This window comes from Hyperoodon ampullatus (genome assembly GCF_949752795.1).
Source record: "Hyperoodon ampullatus genome assembly, chromosome: 1".
In the NCBI taxonomy this organism is placed as follows: Eukaryota; Metazoa; Chordata; class Mammalia; order Artiodactyla; family Ziphiidae; genus Hyperoodon; species Hyperoodon ampullatus.
Window position 1 is genome coordinate 13,385,741 of NC_136914.1, and position 19,885 is coordinate 13,405,625.

At 42.3% G+C, this 19,885-nt stretch overlaps 2 protein-coding genes across 2 annotated transcripts in view; one reads left to right on the top strand and one right to left on the bottom strand.

Moving 5' to 3' along the window:
- MAML3 (mastermind like transcriptional coactivator 3) overlaps positions 1 to 19,885 on the top strand; it is a gene marked incomplete at both ends in the record, with an annotated part of 434,127 nt that overhangs the window by 212,327 nt on the left and 201,915 nt on the right. The window lies entirely within an intron of this gene.
- LOC307049632 (Golgi apparatus membrane protein TVP23 homolog B-like) lies at positions 4,401 to 5,256 on the bottom strand (the record flags this gene model as incomplete). The annotated part of the gene is made up of 2 exons (XM_079699169.1): positions 4,401 to 4,768; positions 5,007 to 5,256. 2 exons carry the CDS (start codon positions 5,254 to 5,256, stop codon positions 4,401 to 4,403), a joined length of 618 nt encoding a protein of 205 aa, XP_079555295.1.

Below are 19,885 nucleotides of genomic sequence, written 5' to 3' on the forward strand. Positions count from 1 at the left end.
ATGAAGTGACAGGGCCGTCTTTCAAGTATGGTTTGTGAGGACCTTTATGGTCACACTTCGTTCTGACTTAACACAATATTCCATAAAAATATGGATTATCCATTAACTTACAGAAAGGCAAAAGAGTTAATTTCATCATTGAAAGCCATTTGTATTCCTTTTGGAAAAAAGAAAAAACAAAACTAGAGTCCTGTTGGCCAGTAGCTTGTTATGTACAACGGTGCCTGTAATGAACATCTAAAAATGAATGTATTTGATCATCACAACCAGGTGTATTTAGGTTAGAAATACAGTTATGGCTACAAATGCTTCTGAGGAACATTAAACAAGACTTTTTACAGTGTGGCCTCTATAGTAAAAATAGTCAAATTCAGGCTCTATGTATTAAAATCTATTATTCTTTCGACTACGCAGCTTTGACAAATCAAGCAAGACTCATAAGAACAGAGCTAGGAAATAGTTCAATTGCTATACTTTCATTGCCTTATATAAGAAAAAGCATGCCTTATGCTGTTTACATGTTGACTTTCCCAAGCTTGATTCCATTAAAAAATAAGGCAGGACAAAAAATGAAGAATTGTTACAAACAGTAGACTACTTCTAGACTTAACTTCTGTATGTAACCACGGCAGGTCCCTACTGTGGGATGTATGACATCCCACAAGATCTTGCCTGTTTTAGACTCACAAACTTAGAGAATGAACTTATGGTTACCTGGGGAGGGGGGGATAGACTGGGAGTTTGGGATTGACATGTACACACTGCTATATTTAAAATAAAATGCCTTTCCATGAAAAAAATAAATTTAAAAAAAGTAGAATAAGCATTAAACACTTAAAAAATACATTTGCCTGTTTTTCCTGGGCTGCTCCTGTCCCTCGATCCTTTTCAGTGGCCTGAGCAAGACCCCCACAGATTTGTCTTCTTCACCCTGTCATTTCCCAGCATCTAAACTTTTCCAGCTTAGATTCTTCTGCTTTCCTTTCTAGGAAAGAGAATGGAAGTTCAGTTTCATCCAAACTTTCCACCTAACCAAAAAATTATGACATCCAGATTGCCCATTTGAGGAGAGAAGGAGAGTGATATAGCAGAATTACAGTTCAAAGTAAAATGGGATTTCAATTTCCATTAAATAGAAAAAGTGAAGTCCTGGCTCCCTTCAGGCTCTTGCCATGAATAAAAACTTACAGTGAAATATCAGAAAATCAAGGACGAGATGGAACCTAACGAGATGTTTCCTTCCCTTTTCACCCCCTTCTCCAGTGGAGACCGTATCTAAATCATCCCAGATGGCTGTTCTATTTTTAAAGAGCTCCAGAAAAGGAGATTCTACCACCTCCTCAGTAACCCGTTCCAGCATTTCTTGTTCCTCTCAGCCAGAATACTTTTTTCCCCCGAGAGCCCTAGGAGGAAGAAGAGATACGCTATCCTAGGTTTAGGGACTTGGGTTAGTCCTCTCTAGGATTTTACCCCTCAGTGGACACTCCGAGGCATGGGTAATGTCTTTCTTCAGTAAAAAAGGTTGTTTCTCTCTAATCTTTAGCTTTATATTAGTGAGCTTCTTGGGGGCCCATGGAAAATCCTCTAGAGGGCCTGCTGTTTACACAGCCCTGTCCTAGGTAAGAGAACGGGCAGCAAGGAAGTGGATTCATTTCAGTCTAAGAGAAGAACAAGGTCTCGCACAGCTGCAGAGCTGACCATCTGGGACATGTACTGGGACAACTGTACTGGGACAGCTTGTTCATGCACTCACTCACCCATTCATTCTTTCATTCGGGAAATACCTACTGACCTCAACCAGGGGCCAGTCCCTGTGCTAGACACTGGGCACAGACACATCAGTCAACAACGTGGACTAGGTCCTTATCACCAGTGAGCTACACTTGGATGGGGGAAGAATACCAAGTCAAAAGTAAGAAGCATAATGGTTATACATTGTGATAAGGGGTGTGAAGGAAATAAAACAGCAATGTGCTCGAGCGTAGGTGGGGTGAGGCTAACTGAGACAGCATGGCAGGGAGTTGATACTTGCACTGAAACCTGAAGGATGACCAGGAGGTAGGAAGGGCAGGTTCAAGGCAGAGGGGAAACAGGTGCAGAGGCAGTGCAGGAGGAGAGGCCCGGGTGGCCAGAGCGCGGTGGAGGAGGGAGCCTGGCCTGCCATGGGCTTGGAGACACCATGTCATCCAGCGATTCCAGGCCATGAGGGTGACTTGAAGAGAATGGGAATCTAGAGAAGGACCTTAGGCAGCAAGACATGCTCTGATGAATGGTTTTAAGCGATTCCTCTGGTGGCTCGTGGAGAATAGATTGGAGAGACCGTAGGATGAGAAGCAAGGTTAACGGGTTAGGTGGAGAGCACCAGAGGCCTGGGGAGAGGCGAGGGTGGGGTGAAGGCTGTTGGGGGCGGGGGAGACTCAGACAAGGAGGTAGATGGGCGGACGGTGTGCTGAAAACACAGACGCTGCATCCAGGCATAGGTTTGCTCCGTTTGAAGGCAACAGAATACATAGAAATCAAAAGTTTTAAAGAAGTAATTATCCCCTTTATAAAATGATTCACCACAAGGATCTAATACATGTAGTAAGAGAAGGAACGTGTGTATGTGTCTTTGACTATAAATTTTAATAAGAGATATAAAATCTTAATAGATCATGGAATTCGAAGGAATCGTAGAGGTCATTTTCCCCTACCTTCCACCCAATAAAGAATCCCTTTTACAAATCCCCGGCAGATGAACATGCAGCTTGGTATGAAAACTCAAGGGACAGGAAGCTCAATAGCCTCACAGTGAAGCCCTTTCTATTTTCAGAAGTTCCTCCTTATAGAGAGGCTGGATTCTTTCTCCCCATGATTTCCAACCCTTGATCTTAGTTTCATATCAGAGGAGCTACATTAGATTAAATCTAATCCATCTCCTACATGGCAATGGTCAGCTAGTTAAAGAGGAGCTCTGGCATTCCTACTCCCCAGTTCTTCTCTTTCTCCAGCAAAATATACTTGGTTCTTCATCTGTTTCTCACGTGATATGGTTTCTGGGGCCTTCTGTGCCCTGGTTATACCTTCTTGCTGCCTGATGAGAATGAAGACACAGAAAGAACCAAGCCCAGCCTTCCAGCTGCCATGAGTGTAGAACATACACAGTCCCCCTGGATCTGGAGAACGTACATTCACTACTGTAACCTGGAATTACAAAAACACATGGCTTTGAACTTCGAGGAAATCAGGGCTGCTTATAAAACAGGTTCCACCCAACCTGATCTGTTACTGCTAACCTGTAGGAGAACTGTTGTTATGCACCTTTAACGCTATCATGCCAATAAGATACATTCAATTAAACAAAACATATTCAAAAAAATTTTAACAATGTATAAATACAATCACAAAATAATCTGCCGATTAAAACAAAATTTACAGTACCTACAACAGAATTTACAGATGCGTACAATAGTTTGCAGATTGTTACATATATTGTTTTAAGAAATACCATTAATACAAATACATGATTTACAATATCCCCATTATAGCAAGAAAAAAAAAGATTCGTAAAATAAAACGTCTTTTAGGCATTTACAATGCCAAGTATTGAAATGATTATTCTCACTATGACATAAGAATAATACTCTTTTCGTGGTAAAAGATAGACTTCATTAGGCCAAGGACCACTGAAGAGCTTCTGGAAGGTTCCAAAGTAAAATCTGGCTATCTTTCCCCCAAAATAAATAGAACAGCAGCAATGCCTACGTATCCCATGAACATAAACTATGAAAATTCCTTTTATATTAACTGGGCCTTAAGTACGTGACTCATTACAAATAAAAATAAACAAAATTTTAGAAACTAGTTAACACCAATAGCCCAAATTTGGTTTTTACCTGCCTGTAAATGCCTAGGATAAGAAGTTTCATCATGAAGTATATATTAAGTGTAAAATTAACAATTATTTCTAACTCTATATATAAGCCAAAGTGCTCACTCTTACCATGGAAGCAAAACCTAAAAAATAGTATGTAAACACAGAGAGTTTTGAGATAGACTAGGAACATCCTTCTTGTTCTGTGGATCAAAATGCAAAGGTCTCCATTCCATATGGGCATGAACACAAACACTTTTGTTAATTTAACACACGGATCTTACACGACTATGTGCATACACATATGTACACCACGAACCAAATGTTAACAATGTTTCTAGCTACACCACACCTTCAAGCCCCATGTGCTAGAAAGTAAAAACTTAATATGAAAACTACTTTTCCTTTTTTTTTTAAAGTAAACTTTAAAATGGAAAAACAAACCCAACACTCCTCTTTGCAATAGGTACTGAGTTCTAAAGGTTCAGAGTCAAGACCCCCTTCAGTTGTTCCCAGTGGGAAGAACACACAGGCTCCCTCACTCTCTTCAGGAGGTCTGATCGTCTCCAGTGGTTTGTCTTAAAAACTGCTTTCCAAGGTACGATGTAGCCATGCTGGTTAAATTCTTCCTGCTGCCCACTTTGCACCTGATGTAGCCATACAGGTTGGCCCCTTGCAGCACCACACCCATGATAACCACCACCAACCACTTCACTCTGAAGGAGAAGAGGGCACTAAAGGCAAATATTACCCACAGCGCTGGACAGGCAATGAGTCCCAACCAGAAGATTCTTGATTCAGCCTCTGAAACAGTTTTACTGTCTCGAGGAGAGGCCTTCCTGGACTCAAACACCCAATGGCTTTTTCCATCTTCATCAGTATGATTCCACCAGCACAGGCCAACCATTAGTCTACCTGTGACATTCTTTTTTTTGTTTGTTTTGTTTTATTTTTTTGCAGTACACGGGGCCTCTCACTGTTGTGGCCTCTCCCGTTGTGGAGCACAGGCTCCGGACACGCAGGCTCAGCGGCCATGGCTCACGGGCCCAGCTGCCCCGCCACATGTGGGATCTTCCCGGACCGGGGCACGAACCCGCGTCCCCTGCATCGGCAGGCGGACTCTCAAGCACTGCGCCACCAGGGAAGCCCCTACCTGTGACATTCTTGACTGCCCAAAAGTCACATGACAACAACAAGATAATTGTCACCATACAGGCAATAAAGCTGCTGCTGAACAATTCACAGAGAAGATAGACTATAATGGCACTGACTCGAAAGAATAAATGGAAAAATGATGCCACTGGGTGTCTGATTTTGGATTTTTTTGGTCTACTAGTTGTCTCCTCTTCTGCATCAAACAGTGAAACATCTTCAATGTCATCATTACTGTCCTGCTGCAACATGGCGGCCCGCGCCAGCCTGTTGTTACACGTTTGGAGGATCATGAACCACACTGAGAATCTGATGAAAGCTTTAGATCCTCTCTCCTGAAAAAAAGGGCATATAACCACAAAATTCTGCGTACAATTCTTGGGGATTCTTAGAGATCTTAAAATCCATTTTTATGTAAACCTCAAGTTAAAAAATCAGCAGTATTCATGTTGTGGAACCCTGGTTCCATCATCTAAAACTGTATATTTGCATTATCTTTATACTTGATAACAATATTGAACGGGGGGATAAGGAACACCCACTTGGAAATCCCTGCAGGTCACTACAGAATCATTAATGGAAGAGGAAAGTTACAGGAAGTCTTCAAGTGGCATTGTTGGATACGTTGCTTATGTTACCTCATTTAGTGTATACAGTCGTCTTCTGAACTACAGAATATTAGCCCTGTCTATGAGGAAAGTGAAATTGAAGTGAAGGATATTAATAAAGAAACATAAAGAGAATTACAGAGATCCAGGTGAAGGCAGTGCCAGTATAATGTGAGTTTTTACAGCTCCAGAGGTGAACCATGGTTGATGAGCAAGTTTGGTTTCCTGGGAAATGCGTCCTTGTGTTGGTGCCTTTGTAGAGATGTCCCTGGAGAGTGGTCGTCAATGTGATTGGTCATTCCCGTGGCCTACATGGGCGGCATGCCATGCTCTATAGGATCACACTGGGGTTGGGTTAGTGGCCAGTATGTGTCTCTACCTGAGCAACTCAGACAGCTGCAGAACTGTTCTGAGAACATCTGAAAGGACTGCAGCCCTTACAGGAAATCCCCTTTCAGATAGTACTTCCTTATGTGCCAGCCGCCCACTGCAGAGAAAGAGCATTTCTGAAGATGCCTCTCCTCTTTCCCTTTTTCATTTGAGAGCCACACGCATTTCAGAATAGCTTGGAAATAAGAAACACATTCCATTCACAAGCGGAGAGGCATGTAACTAACGGAAAGCATAGGCTTTGGAATTCAAGTCTCAAGTCCCTCACATGAGGTGTGTGACCCTGGGCAGTCTGTTTCATCTCCCGGAGCCCTAGTTTCCTCATTTGTGTAAATGATGTTACCTTGCAGGGTCGATGTGGGAATTGAGAGAAAAGATTTGGGATTTGGCTGGCATAGAATGGATACACGATGAATGTTTGCTACTTGCTGGTACCTTGGAGGAGGGCTTAAATTGTTGGGGCCCGTCTGGGTAACAGTAGATTTGGTTCAGCAATACCATCAGGCTTACCCTGGTTTGGACCTGGATCCCTGAGCCATTCCAGAGGAATTCCTGTCCCCATACCCACCCCTCATCACCATCAAAATGTTGCTTAAGATAAAGAGGAAGTGTTCACCATCAACCCATCCTCCATGTGAGGTGCCATGTCACAGGGGCGTTTAGAGGACTCCCCAGTACTACTTAGTCCCCAGCCTCTCAAGGATACTGGGTGTCGTGGTACCTTGGGTGTGCACACGCACACGTGCGTGCGCGCACACACATACACATCTCTGAGATGAAGCAGTATGTGAATTTTCGCAGTTAGCAGACCTCCATGGTAGTTCACGTGGACATTTCTGAGCGAATCCTTGGTTCCACAGTAGTAAAAAGCAGAACTAAATACTGGGTAGGGCTAGTACTGCTTATGGAAGTTCTCTGAGACTCTATCTAAAAGTCAAGTTTAAATAGAGAGATGGGGCTAGCTAACCTCATCATTCTGTGAGTCATTAGATGTGAACTAGACTTGGTCATCTCCCTTTGCTAATAAGGAAACCGGCTTAATTAACTGAAGGAAATTAACTTGAATCATTTTGCAGCATGAATCTGTTTCCCAAGAGGGGCTGAATTCTTCCCTTCCTGTGAGCTGATGCTCATTCGGCAGTCAATTCAAGAGGCTGTGTCGGCGCGCTGTTGCTGCCAGCTGACAGATGTAGTATTTTCCTGATCAAGCTCCCAAGCCTTTCTCTTTGCCCCTTGAACAACTGAGCACAGAGTAATAAACTACTTAGAATGATTTTGCAACATGGGAGTCATTTGCTTGTCTTTGTATTGTGGGAGTCAAATGCCTATTCTCAGTAAATATAAGCCTCCCAATTGACTTAAGGTAATTGAATGATTTTAGATTTATTGTGTATATACTTTTCTCCATAGCCTCTGATTCTAAGCAGGCATAAAATCACATCAGGAAAACCTGAGTTTGGATATTTGAGTTGTTTCATCTGAGTTAAAACCAAAATATGTAGAAATTGGGTTATCAATTCCAAACTTGGATTACTTTGTGAAACCTCACGTTTCCAGTGGAGCTGAAGGTAATGTCTTTCTTCGGATGTTACTCTGGGGCAATTCTGCAAAGGACAAGGAGAGAAAGATGTTTTTGACTCTATTCCAGGTTGTTTCGTTTTCCTTTTAAACTGATTTCTACGCAGTATATGATTGTCTTTCCCAATTTGTTTTGAATTCCTCTCGTCTGGCCCTAGGTATCTGTTGTGGTTGGGCCTGGTACAGTTTGCTTAGGCGTTTGGCTGTGTTCTTTTCTTTCCTCGCGCTTCGTTGAAAGGAGGTCTAAGCGCACAGAGTAGCTGTATTTCTAGAGAGACCTGCCACCTTTACAGGCTTTACTGTGGTCATTTTCTTTTTCTTTTTTCCCCTCTCTCCACAGTATGGTTCTTTGTGAATTAAAATCAAGGTTCCTGGAGCTAGAGGTAGGAACAGGGCATGGGAAGCCTGGCCACATTATGATGAGTAATAATCATGACTGTCTCCCTCTGCTGTCAGCTCTTCCAGACCGCTCACGTCCTATTCATCTTTGTATCCCCAGCTTCTCCTGGGGCGCCTGGTGCATAAATGATGCTCAGTGAGTGTGCGTTGAAGGAACAACCTAATTTTTGCAAATCCCTTTACAGTTTATAAAGATACTCCACATAGCAACGGGGGGATTGTTTTCAAGACTTCAACAAAAAACTGTTTCCTCCCTCAGTTCATTAGGATTGTGAAATTGCTTTGGAATTTTGGAACAGTGATACTTTTACTGTGTGCATTTCACGACAAGCCAGAGTCTAATTGCTTTTTTTTTTTTTTTTCTTAATGCCAGGGGCTGTGGAAGGGGGTGAGAAAGGAGGGAAAGAGTTTGTTAACTGGATACATTTCTTGTCAAGAAATTTAAAACTTGAGATATTTCTGGATTTTTTTTTCTTTATAACCGCAGTTTACAGCTCTTCCTCTTTTACTAGGATGTAGGTGAATTTTAACAAAAGCAAGAGGTATGTTTTCAAGGGAGGAGGACAAGTAGGCAGCGAGGGAAAGACTTTGTTTTTATGACTTGTGTCTTGACTTGGCAAACACTCAAGGTTATCCTGCTCAACCAAATAATCCACATCGCTGCCACGTCAGCCATGGCCGAGCTCCCCTTACAAGGTGCGCCAGACGGACTCTTCTTTTGGGACATTTGAAGGATTTCAACCCTTGTCTTGTGCTGCAGTCAGTGGCAGTGCTGACCCTATACCCGTCAGCTCTCACAACCACTGTACGTCCGCCTCTGGCATAGACTCACCCAGGATTCATAATCAAGCAGCTTTTTTTTTTTTTTGAATTGAAGTATAGTTGATTTACGATGTTGTACTAATTTCTGCTGTACAGCAAAGTGATTCAGTTATACATATATATATTCTTTTTTAAAATATTCTTTTCCATTATTGTTTATCACAGGATATTGAATATAATTCCCTGTGCTCTACAGTAGGACCTCGTTTATCCATCCTGTATATAATAGCTTACATCCACTAACCCCAAACTCCCACTCCATCCCTCCCCACCCACCTCCTCCTTGGCAACCACAAGTCTGTTCTCTATGTCTGTGAGTCTGTTTCTGCGTTGTAGATAGGTTCATTTGTGTCATATTTTAGATTCCACATATAAATGATATCATATGGTATTTGTCTTTCTCTTTCTGACTTACTTCACTTAGTATGATAATATTCTAGTTGCATCCATGTTGCTGCAAATGGCAGTATTTCATTCTTCTTTATGGCTGAGTAGTATTTCATTGTGTATATATACCACATCTTCTTTATCCATTCATCTGTCAATGGACATTTAGGTTGTTTCCATGTCTTGGCTATTGGGAATAGTGCTGCTATGAACATAGGGGTGCATGTATCTTTTTGAATTATAGTTTTGTCTGGATATATCAGGCAACTTTTTCTTAAATGGCTTAATCTCTAGGCACTCGTCACCTTAATGCTGACTTTTGCCATAAAACTCGAGTGTAAAAGTAGGAAAATAATTGTACTACTGTTTCCCCGAAATCATTGGCACTTAAAGACCAAAGTCAGCAAAAGCAGACAAACTTAAGAATTTAAAAAATTAGAAAAGTCTTTGATTTTTACAGATGAAGCAAGAGCCATACTAAGACTTATAGCCCAGAAAAAAAATTCAGTGGAAATGAATCAGGATGTCCACTGGCTGCATCAGTGACAGCATTTATGTGCAGCATTAGAAATGATGCTGGTGCCTGATACACACACATAATAATAATACTGTATCTTATGCGATGCAGCAATTCAAGTGAAGTGTATTCCTATCATTATGCTAAAGTTGTATTTACCAGAAAAATTTTACACTGCTTCAGTTTTTACATTTAAATCTAAATTAATTAAAAATTTAATTAAAATTTCAATTTCATCCTTGCAGTAGCTGCATTTCAAGTGCTCAGTAGCCACAGGTGTCTCAGGGCTGCCTTCTTGCACAGCATAACTAGGGACAACAAGGGAATGAGAACCTATTATTAGGGGACCAGGCACTTTGTTAGGTACTTTCAAAGACATGATCTCAAAGCAGTCCCATGTGTTATCTACATTTTATATAAGGAGACAAGCTCACTGAGATTCAGTGATTTGTGCAAAGTTGGACAGTTAGTGAGGGAGCTGGAAGGACAGCTGTTAATCTAAACCCAAAGACCATGTGTGTGCTGTGCTGATGTGGCCATTGCTGGTTGTAATGGTATATACCACTGAGCAAGAGATAAGGATGCTTTCCTTATCTCCCCACCTCCCTGTAAAGTTTGCAAGCCTCTAACTGTTTTAACAAGCTTGTCTGAATGAATTAATTCAAGAAGAATTCCAGGTAATGACAGCCCCGAGGTATTGCTTGTACACAACTACTCCATGTGCTTCTCCCCTAAGATTCTGAGATTTCTTTCCTCCCTTGGTTCTTAGAAGCATACAATTTATCTGCAGGCACCATTTGTTCCTGAGAGAAAGAAAATCTTTTGGCAAGGACTATGATTCAAAATATATGTTACATTGACTGATTACCTGCATTATTGCAGTATATCAGAAAGCATATTGCTGGTGGGTGGGACGCAAAGTAATTTGGAAGTACTCATTTTGACCTTGGCTTGGGATGACCTTGGCCTATTGCAGATTCATACTCCGCAGCTGTATTAGTTCCTAGGGCTGCCATAATGAAGTACTACAGACTAGGTGGCTGAAAGCACCAGAGATTTATTGTCTCACAGCCCTGGAGCCTGCAAGTCCAGAATCAAGGTGTCAGCAGGCCCTCTGAGACTCTGCATGGAATCTTTCCTTGCCTCTTCCTAGCTTCTCATGGTTTGCTAGAATTCTTTGGCATTCCTTGGCTTGCAGCTACATAATTCCAATCTCTGCCTCTGCCATCACGTCGCATTCTCCCTGTGTGTCTCCATGCCTTCACATTTTCATCTTCTTATAAGAATGATACCACTCATGTTGGATGAGGAACCCAGTCTACTCCAGTATGACCTCATCTTAACGAATTACATCTGCAGTGACTCTGTTTCCAAATAAAGTCACATTCTGAGGTCCTGTGGGTAGGACTTTAACATATCTTTTTGTTGGAAGCATAATTCAGTCCTGTAACAGTCCTGGCTATACCTCTGCTTCAGAGCCCTGGGAAAGTTTCCCTGTTCTGCTCTTTTTCATTTTTAATTTTTTTATTGAAGTTTAGTTGATTTATAATGTTTCAGGTGTACAGCAAAGTGATTCAGTTTTATATATATACATATATATGTATATATATATATTTTTTCAGATTCTTTTCCATTATAGGTTATTACAAGGTATTGAATGTAATTCCTTGTGCTATACAGTAGGTCCTTGTTGTTTATCTATTTTATGTATAGTAGTTTGTATCTGTTAATCCCAAATTCCTAATTTATCCCTACCCGCCCTTCCCCTTTGGTAACCATTAGTTTGTTTTCTATGTCTGTGAGTCCATTTCTGTTTTGTAAGTCAGTTCCTTTGTATTATTTTTTAGATTCCACATATAAGTAATATCACATGATATTTGTCTTTCTCTGTCTGACTTACTTCACTTAGTATGATCATCTCTAGGTTCATCCATGTTGCTGCAAATGGCATTCTTTCATTATCTTTTATGGCTGAGTAGTATTCTGTTGTGTATGTATCTGTGTGTATGTATATATATATACATACCCACACATACCACATCTTCTTTATCCATTCATCCTGTTATTCTCTCATGAAGGACTAACTTTACAAACCTTCATGCACTTCTTTCCTCAAGCCCTTGGTTTTTCCTTCTTAGCAGTGTTCTTCCTTGGAGGTGAGGTCCTTGCATCAACTTCAGTGAAAAAATTGAAACCATTAGAGCCGAGCAGCCTTGTCCACACGCCCCCCACCCCCACACTTCCATCTCAACATACCTCTTCCCCACGCTTGTCTTTAGAGCCGTCTTTTGATGGCTCCGATGTGCCATTCTTCATTGGTTCAAAAGCAAATATCTCGATGGGAATGTAAAATAGTACAGCTCTATGGGAAATAGTATGGTGGTTCCTCAAAAAAATTAAAAATAGAACTACCATATGATCCAACAATTCCATTTCTGGGTATTTACCCAAAGGAATTGAAAGCAAGGTCTCGAGATATTTATGAACCCATCTCCATAGAGGCACTATTCACAACAGCCAAAGGTGGAAGCACCCCAAATGTCCATGGACAGATAAGTATATACATATAATGGAATATTATTCAACCTTAAAAAGGAAGGAAATTCTGACACATGCTACAACATGGATGAACATTGAGAATATTATACTAAATGAAATAGTCCTGTCACAAAAAGACAATACTCTATGATTCTACTTTTATGAGCTATCTAGAGTAGTTGCATTCATAGAGACAGAAAGCAGAATGCTAGTTGCCAGGGCCTGAGGAGGGGGTATAAGGAGTTATTGTTTAATGGGTATAGAGTTTCAGTTTTGCAAGAGAAAAGAGTTCTGGAGACGGATGTTGGAGATGGTTGTACAACAGTGTAAAAGGACTTAATACCACTCAACTGTACCCTTAAAAATGGTTAAGATGGTAAATTTTATATTATGGGTATTTTAGCAGAATTAGACATTTGCAACACAATTTTTCATGTGTCCCTCCTTTCTTAATGTCCACCTCTCCTGCCCTCTGATTTCCTTCACCTTTGAACCCACTCAGGATTTCCTTTTCCTGAAAAACCTTGACTTCACCTCCTGACATACAAGCCATGATGCCTCTTTCCCTCCAACTTTTCCAGATGAGATTTCTTCTGTAGAAGAGTCACAGACAGCATCTCCATTCTTCACCATTTGCTTCTCTTACTGACCAAAAACCTGGCATTCATTCACAGCAGCATTCTAGAACTTTGCTATCCAATAGAGTAGCCCCTAGTTGCATGCAGCTCTTTTTTGTTTTTTTAAAATTAATTAATTTATTTTTGGCTGCGTTGGGTCTTCGTTGCTACACGTGGGCTTTCTCTAGTTGTGGCGAGCGGGAGCTACTCTCCGTTGCAGCATGCGGGCTTCTCACTGCAGTGGCTTCTCTTGTTGCGGAGCACGGGCTCTAGGTGCACAGGCTTCAGTAGTTGTGGCTCACGGGCTCTAGAGCACAGGCTCAGTAGTTGTGACGCACGGCCTTAGTTGCTCTGTGGCATGTGGGATCTTCCCGGACCAGGGCTCGAACCCATGTCCCCTGCATTGGCAGGCAGATTCTCAACCACTGCGCCACCAGGGAAGCCCAGCTCTTTTAAATTTAATTAAAATGAACAAAATTTAAAAATTGGTTCCTCAGCAGCACTAGCCACATTTCAAGTACACAACAGCCACATGCAGCTTGAGACTAATGTATTGGATAACGTAGATACAGAACATCTCCATCCTCTCAGCAAGTTCTGTTGGACAGGCTGCACTGTTCTTGAACAAGGATTCTCAGCTCAGGAGAATCTCTTGGAGGGCTGATTGAAACACAGACTCTGGGCCCCCGCCTTCCGAGTTTCTGATCCGGAAGTCTGGGGAACTAGCCGAGAATTTGCATCTCCATCAAGTTCCCTGGTGATATTGATGCTGCTGGGTGTCCTGGAGGAACCCTTTCTTAGATTCCCACTGAATTACTCTGGTACTAATTTAATGGTCTCTTAGGTCTCATTTCAAAGCTGCAACTGATATGACAAATCTGACCACAAATTGTTCTTCTTTGCTTTGTCCTACTTTTCTAATGTTTTATTTTAATCTCTCACTGATTCTGTTTCTTTGTCTCTTTGCTGACTGCTCTCATCTAATTAAGAGGGCCCGGGGCTTCCCTGGAGGCGCACTGTTAAGAATCCGCCTGCCAATGCAGGGGACACAGGTTCAAGCCCTGGTCCGGGAAGATCCCACGTGCCGCGGAGCAACTAAGCCCGTGCGTCACAACTACTGAGCCTGTGCTCTAGAGCCCGCGAGCCACAGCTACTGAGCCCGTGTGCCACAACTACTGAAGCCTGTGCGCCTAGAGCCCGTGCTCCGCAACGGGAAGCCACCACAGTGAGAAGCCCACGTGCCACAATGAAGAGTAGCGCCCACTCGCCGCATCCAGAGAAAAGCCCACACTCAGCAACAAAGACCCAACACAGTCCCCCCCCCAAAAAATAATTAATTAATTAAAAGAAAAAAGAGGGCCCGTCTCCAACCATGTGTTCACTTTCTTTGGGAATTTTTGCTCTCACGTTGTTCAGGCCCCCTCAGATGTATGGATGGGTGACTCAAAGAAACATCGCCTTATTTCTAAGGCCCTGTCTTCAGGTTTATGTGATAACTGGATCTGGATGCCCTCCTCCTTTTGAACACCCTGATGTTAGAAACAAAGCTTCTGTGTCTCTACCCTCTCTGGCCAATGAGCTGACGCTTCTCAGATCTCTGATAATTGTTGCCATGCATTTCTTTTTCCTTAAGTGATGTTAAGATGCTTGCATGAAAAGCTCCATAGAAATGTCAAGTGTTATGTGTACCTGCTTATTAAATATTCATGCAGTTGGAGAAGTCACCACTGCAGTGTGCTGAGTGATTTAGTTAATGCCTTTCCTCCTAGTGACCAACTGTTTTATAGACTTAATTTGCTTAATCCTTTCCATGAGGTATAGTAGGGGTCATGCATGAATATGCCCATTTTCAAATTAGAAATTAAGGTGCAGAAAAGTTTCAAAGAGAGACCAGAGGCACAAAGGTGGTGATGGTTCTGCTCGGGATCTGCAGCCCACGTGCGTGACTCCCATGCTAAGCCCCCAATTCCCTGCAAAGCCCCCAACTCTCTTGCAAAGCCCCCCAACTTGCATACAAAGCTCCAACCATTAGCGAACACTAAGCTTCAGGGTTTTAAACATAAAAAGAAATTGCTAAATGTGATTCAACGTGTACTTCGCATAATGCATTTCTGTGACACTTCATAGTAATGAGATAATTACCATGGGTACAGTATTAGAGTATACATATTCTGATAAGTTACAGCTGTAAGAAATCAACAATGGCCATTAATCATTCCATGTTCATTCTTTACGAGTCTCAGACTAAATGGTAAGCTGCAGAATTCCAACAAATCTAAGATGAATTTTTTTTTTTTTTTTTTTGCGGTACGTGGGCCTCTCACTGCTGCGGCCTCTCCCATCGCGGAGCACAGGCTCCGGACGTGCAGGCCCAGCGGCCATGGCTCACGAGCCCAGCCGCTCCGCAGCATGCGGGGTCCTCCCGGGCCGGGGCACGAACCCGCGTCCCCCGCATCGGCAGGCGGACCCTCAACCACTGCGCCACCAGGGAAGCCCTAAGATGAATTTTATAGTCATCGTTTCTGCCATTTAGATGAGGAGTTTATGAATACAATAGACTCTCCCTAATTTAAACTAATTTGGGCAAACTGCTGCCCGAATTGAGAAGAATTGAAGTATAGGAGTAAATATATACTACCTGTGATATATTTTAAAGTAACAGCTGCAATTCAAACTAGACCATCAAACTGTTAGCAAACAAACATCCTCGGGAACTACTTTAATTAATATATGAAAAGGAATCATAATACCTGTATCAATCGTTTATTTAAGTTTGAGTCTCCTGAGTCCTTGAGTCCATGAAACCCATTTCTGTCTTAAGTAGCTTAAGCATTCCCCTTATAATCTTTATTATACCTATTCTTTCATATAGTGAGCTCTTTTTTTTTTTTTTTTACATAAGGATAAATATCAGGTTGGCCCTTAGCCAAGTTACAGCTAAAGGCAAAGTTAGCAGGAATTGAATTAGGTTTTACTACACAACGTATTCAGAAACAGTGATAGTCACAAACTTTTTCATTCTTTCAAATTTAGGAATTAGTTACATATTTTAGAAAAGAACCACAAGGTTAAAAGGAAACCTAAAATGTCAGTTGGCTCATCTTCCAACTATATCCAAATTGACCTAGAAAGATTAAAATTCTAGGCTGTTAAATCTATAGGGGATTTTAGAGCATTTTGTCCAGGAGAGAATGGAGGTGGAGAATAGTCACCTGATTTCCACAGAACACACAGCTTGGTCATGAGAGAAGTGATTCTAGGACCCAGGGCCCGTGACTCTAAGCCTATGATTAGACCCACACCCATCTGCATCTTCTAGGTGAAATACACAATGATCCATGCCCAGAAAAGGTGGACAGCTTCTCCCTGTAACCTGGTGCAGTATCCAGTTACCCAACTCGCACGTTTAGACTCTTCATGTAGTTTAAGTTCATTTATTCAAAAATCGCTCATGGTGGAAATGAAGAAACAGCTTTGCATCATCCTGTAAATTAGCAAAGTTAACCAAATTTTGGTCACCAGAATGGAAACATCACTGTTGTCTATGTCTGGACAACGAGCACAACAGGAGCATTTCCTGAAAGTGTCCAATAGATACTTAGGAGCAAAAGGAAAATGTGCAACAGGCTCTGAATTTCTTTTTTTTTTTTTTTTTTTTTTGCGGTAGGCGGGCCTCTCACTGTTGTGGCCTCTCCCCTTGCGGAGCACAGGCTCTGGAGCACAGGCTCAGTGGCCATGGCTCACGGGCCCAGCCGCTCCACGGCATGTGGGATCTTCCCAGACCGGGGCACGAACCCGTGTCCTCTGCATTGGCAGGCGGACTCTCAACCACTGCGCCACCAGGGAAGCCCTCTGAATTTCTTTAAAAGCAAGGATCCTCTGCATCTTTCCTGTTTCTGCACCCAGCTCAGCACCTGATACCAAGCAGACCATCAAAAAGTGAGAAATTCTTTTAAATGAACCCTGTGATTTACACACTTGGGTTTCTGGTTTTTTAAAAGATCTCTGTGATTTAATATTTAGTGTAATTTTTGTTTCTAATTTACTAAAGCCAGGAAACATTTGCAGAAGGGTGTAATGGATTCTTGCTCTCTGACTTAAAATGAGGCTCTTAGTTACTCAGTAACTACCTGCCAAATACAGCTACACTTCTGAGTTAACAGTGCCTTCCAGGGTGATTTTGAAAGTGAGTCACTGATTTGAATCCAGAGTCTAAATAGAGCTGGAACAAGCCTTGGCGATCTGGTAGTCCAGGCCCGTCTCCTTTTACAATTGAGGAAACGGAGGTCCCGAGAGGTTAAGTCACTGCTGCCGGATCACATAATTAAGTTTGTTTAATTGCTGTGCTTCAGTGAGAACTGGAAAACACCACATGCATAGTTTTGCTTTTCAACTTCCTGACGTTTTCTGTTGTGTGAACTCAGGGAATTTTTAAATACTGATAAGCATGTGAATGCAAACCTCATTTAGTTAAATCTGGCGGTGTGGGCAGTCTTCAGTGAAATCTATTACACTGCCTTGCTTGATGCCTTTATTATGTTCAGCTCTTTTTGATTTGTGGTGTTTGATTGGACAAAAGGTAACAAAGTATTCATTGCAGTAAAAAAATCCTCCTTTCTTTTTTTTTTACATTCACATAACTTCAGAATATCCCCAAAGTCATCATTTGTTGTTACCAAAATATTTTACTTCAGAACTGAGACTGAGGTGAAAAAAAATCTGTCCCAGGGGACTTTAGAGAACCATAACCATGCAAAAGTAGGTGGTTACAGAAAATATTTCGCAAACTTAACTGTAGCATTATGATGGAAACCGCATAAATAATACCTGGATGGCTAGGTAAGAAAGATAAAACCACTGAAATACATACGTGTGACTCTACACTGTTACAGTACATTTACAGTGCACCACAATTTGAACAGAAAGTTGATGAACTCTGAATCTGTTACAGGCAAAGTGATTTCTTGCACGGGGCATCGGGCTGGAGCAGGAAATTCTATCATTCCTTGTTCGTTCTCTGAGTTAGGTTGTAGCCCTCGTCTCTCGGTGCCTCGGTTTTCCCTCTGTGTCTCTCTGAGGTCACATGAATTATCAGTGTAAAGTAACATTTACTAAACTGAAGGGAACAACTGGTCATTTTTCAGAGCCTTCTAAATCATGACGGGTTACTTCTGAGGCTTTGCTTGGAGTCATCTCTGACTACACTTCTTTGCTAATAGTTCAGGGGCAGATATGAAGTGTCTTTTGAATTTGGGTTTAAAATTGGGAGACAAACACTTTTAAAAAAAATATGCTGTTAAGCTCTGTACCAAATAGCATTTGTTGAGCTACTTGCTTCAAGACCAAGTGTGTGCTGTATTGATTTATAAGTTAAGGATGACTTTAGGGACTTCCCTGGTGGCGCAATGGTTAAGAATCCACCTGCCAGTGCAGGGGACATAGGTTTGAGCCCTGGTCCGGGAAGATCCCACATGCCGCGGAGCAACTAAGCCTGTGCACCACAACTACTTAGCGTGAGCTCTAGAGCCCGCGAGCCACAACTACTGAGCCCATGTGCCACAACTACTGAGGCTGCGCTCTAGAGCCCGTGCTCAGAAACAAGAGGAGCCACCGCAATGAGAAGCCCATGCACCACAACGAAGAGTAGCCCCCGCTCGCCGCACCTAGAGAAAGCCCGCGTGCAGCAACAAAGACCCAACGCAGCCAAAAATAAATAAATAAAAATAAGTAAATTAAAAAAAAAAAAGGGGTGACTTTAGCCATTGGCTTAATCAGCCATGCAGGGAATGATGTTGATCATGTTATGGGCTGAAATAGTGTCTTCTCCCATATGTTGAAGCCCTCAGAATGGGGCTGTATTTGAAGATAGGGCCTTTTAAGAGGTGATGAAGTTAAAATGAGGCTGTTAGGGTAGGCCTCCATCCAATCTGACTGGTGTCCTTCTGAGAAGAGAAAATTTGGACACACAAAAGGACATCAGGGATGCACACCCACAGGAGGAAAGGCCATGTGAGGACACAGTGAGAAGGTGGCTGTCTGCAAGCCCAGGAGAGAGGCCTCAGGAGAAACCCAACTCGCCAACTCCTTGATCTTGGACCTCCACCTCCAGAACTGTGAGAAAATACATTTCTGTTGTTTAAGCCTCCCAGTCTGTGGTATTTTGTTATGACAGCCCTAGCAAACTAATACAGATCACTTCAAATGCCTTACCTTTTGCATCCAGTGTCTCTCACTATGAAATCAGAAGTTAGCATTGCAACTTTTCCTCCAGACACTCCTTTTCCTCCAGTGTCTCTCAAAGCCTCTGGATAAAGTCCAAACTTCTTAACACGGCAGACAAGCCCTCCATGATCTGTATAGCTCTCCCTTCTCCAGCGTCCCCGTTGCACTCAGACGCTACCACTTGAGTTTCACTTAGAAGCCATGCTTTCTTCTCCTCACTGTGAATCCTCCAAGTCTCAGCTTACATATCAGTCCCCCCAGGAAGCCTTACCTCATCTGGACTGAGTAACACGCCCTTCTTTTGTGCTTCCACAGCACAGGCATCTATGTCAAATTATCTTGTCTTTGTTCATCCGCTTCTTTCCCCTCCACTCTGAAGGCTCCTGAGGTCAGAGACTGAATCTTGTTCACTCTCGAGACCCTAGTGCCTGATCTAGAACTTGGCACACAGTAGGTGTTCCGTTAGTTGAATCAAAGCGTGAACACACCCGTGCAAGATTTTCCTTTAAAATAGTTATGGAGTGCTTAACCTGTGTGAGATACTGAGAAGACAGAGATACGTCTAAATCAGATTATTAGTTGCATTAGTATGCTTGGGCTGCCGTAACAGAGTAGCACACAGACTAGGTGGCTGAAACTTCAGGAATGCATTTCTTTACAGGTCGGAGAATAGAAATCCAAGATCAAGGTGTCAGCAGGGTTGGTTTCTTCTGAGACCTCTCTCTTTGGCTTGTCCATGGCCGTCTTCTCCCTGTGTCTTCACGTGGTCTTCTTTCTGTGGGTATCTGTGTCCTAATTTCCT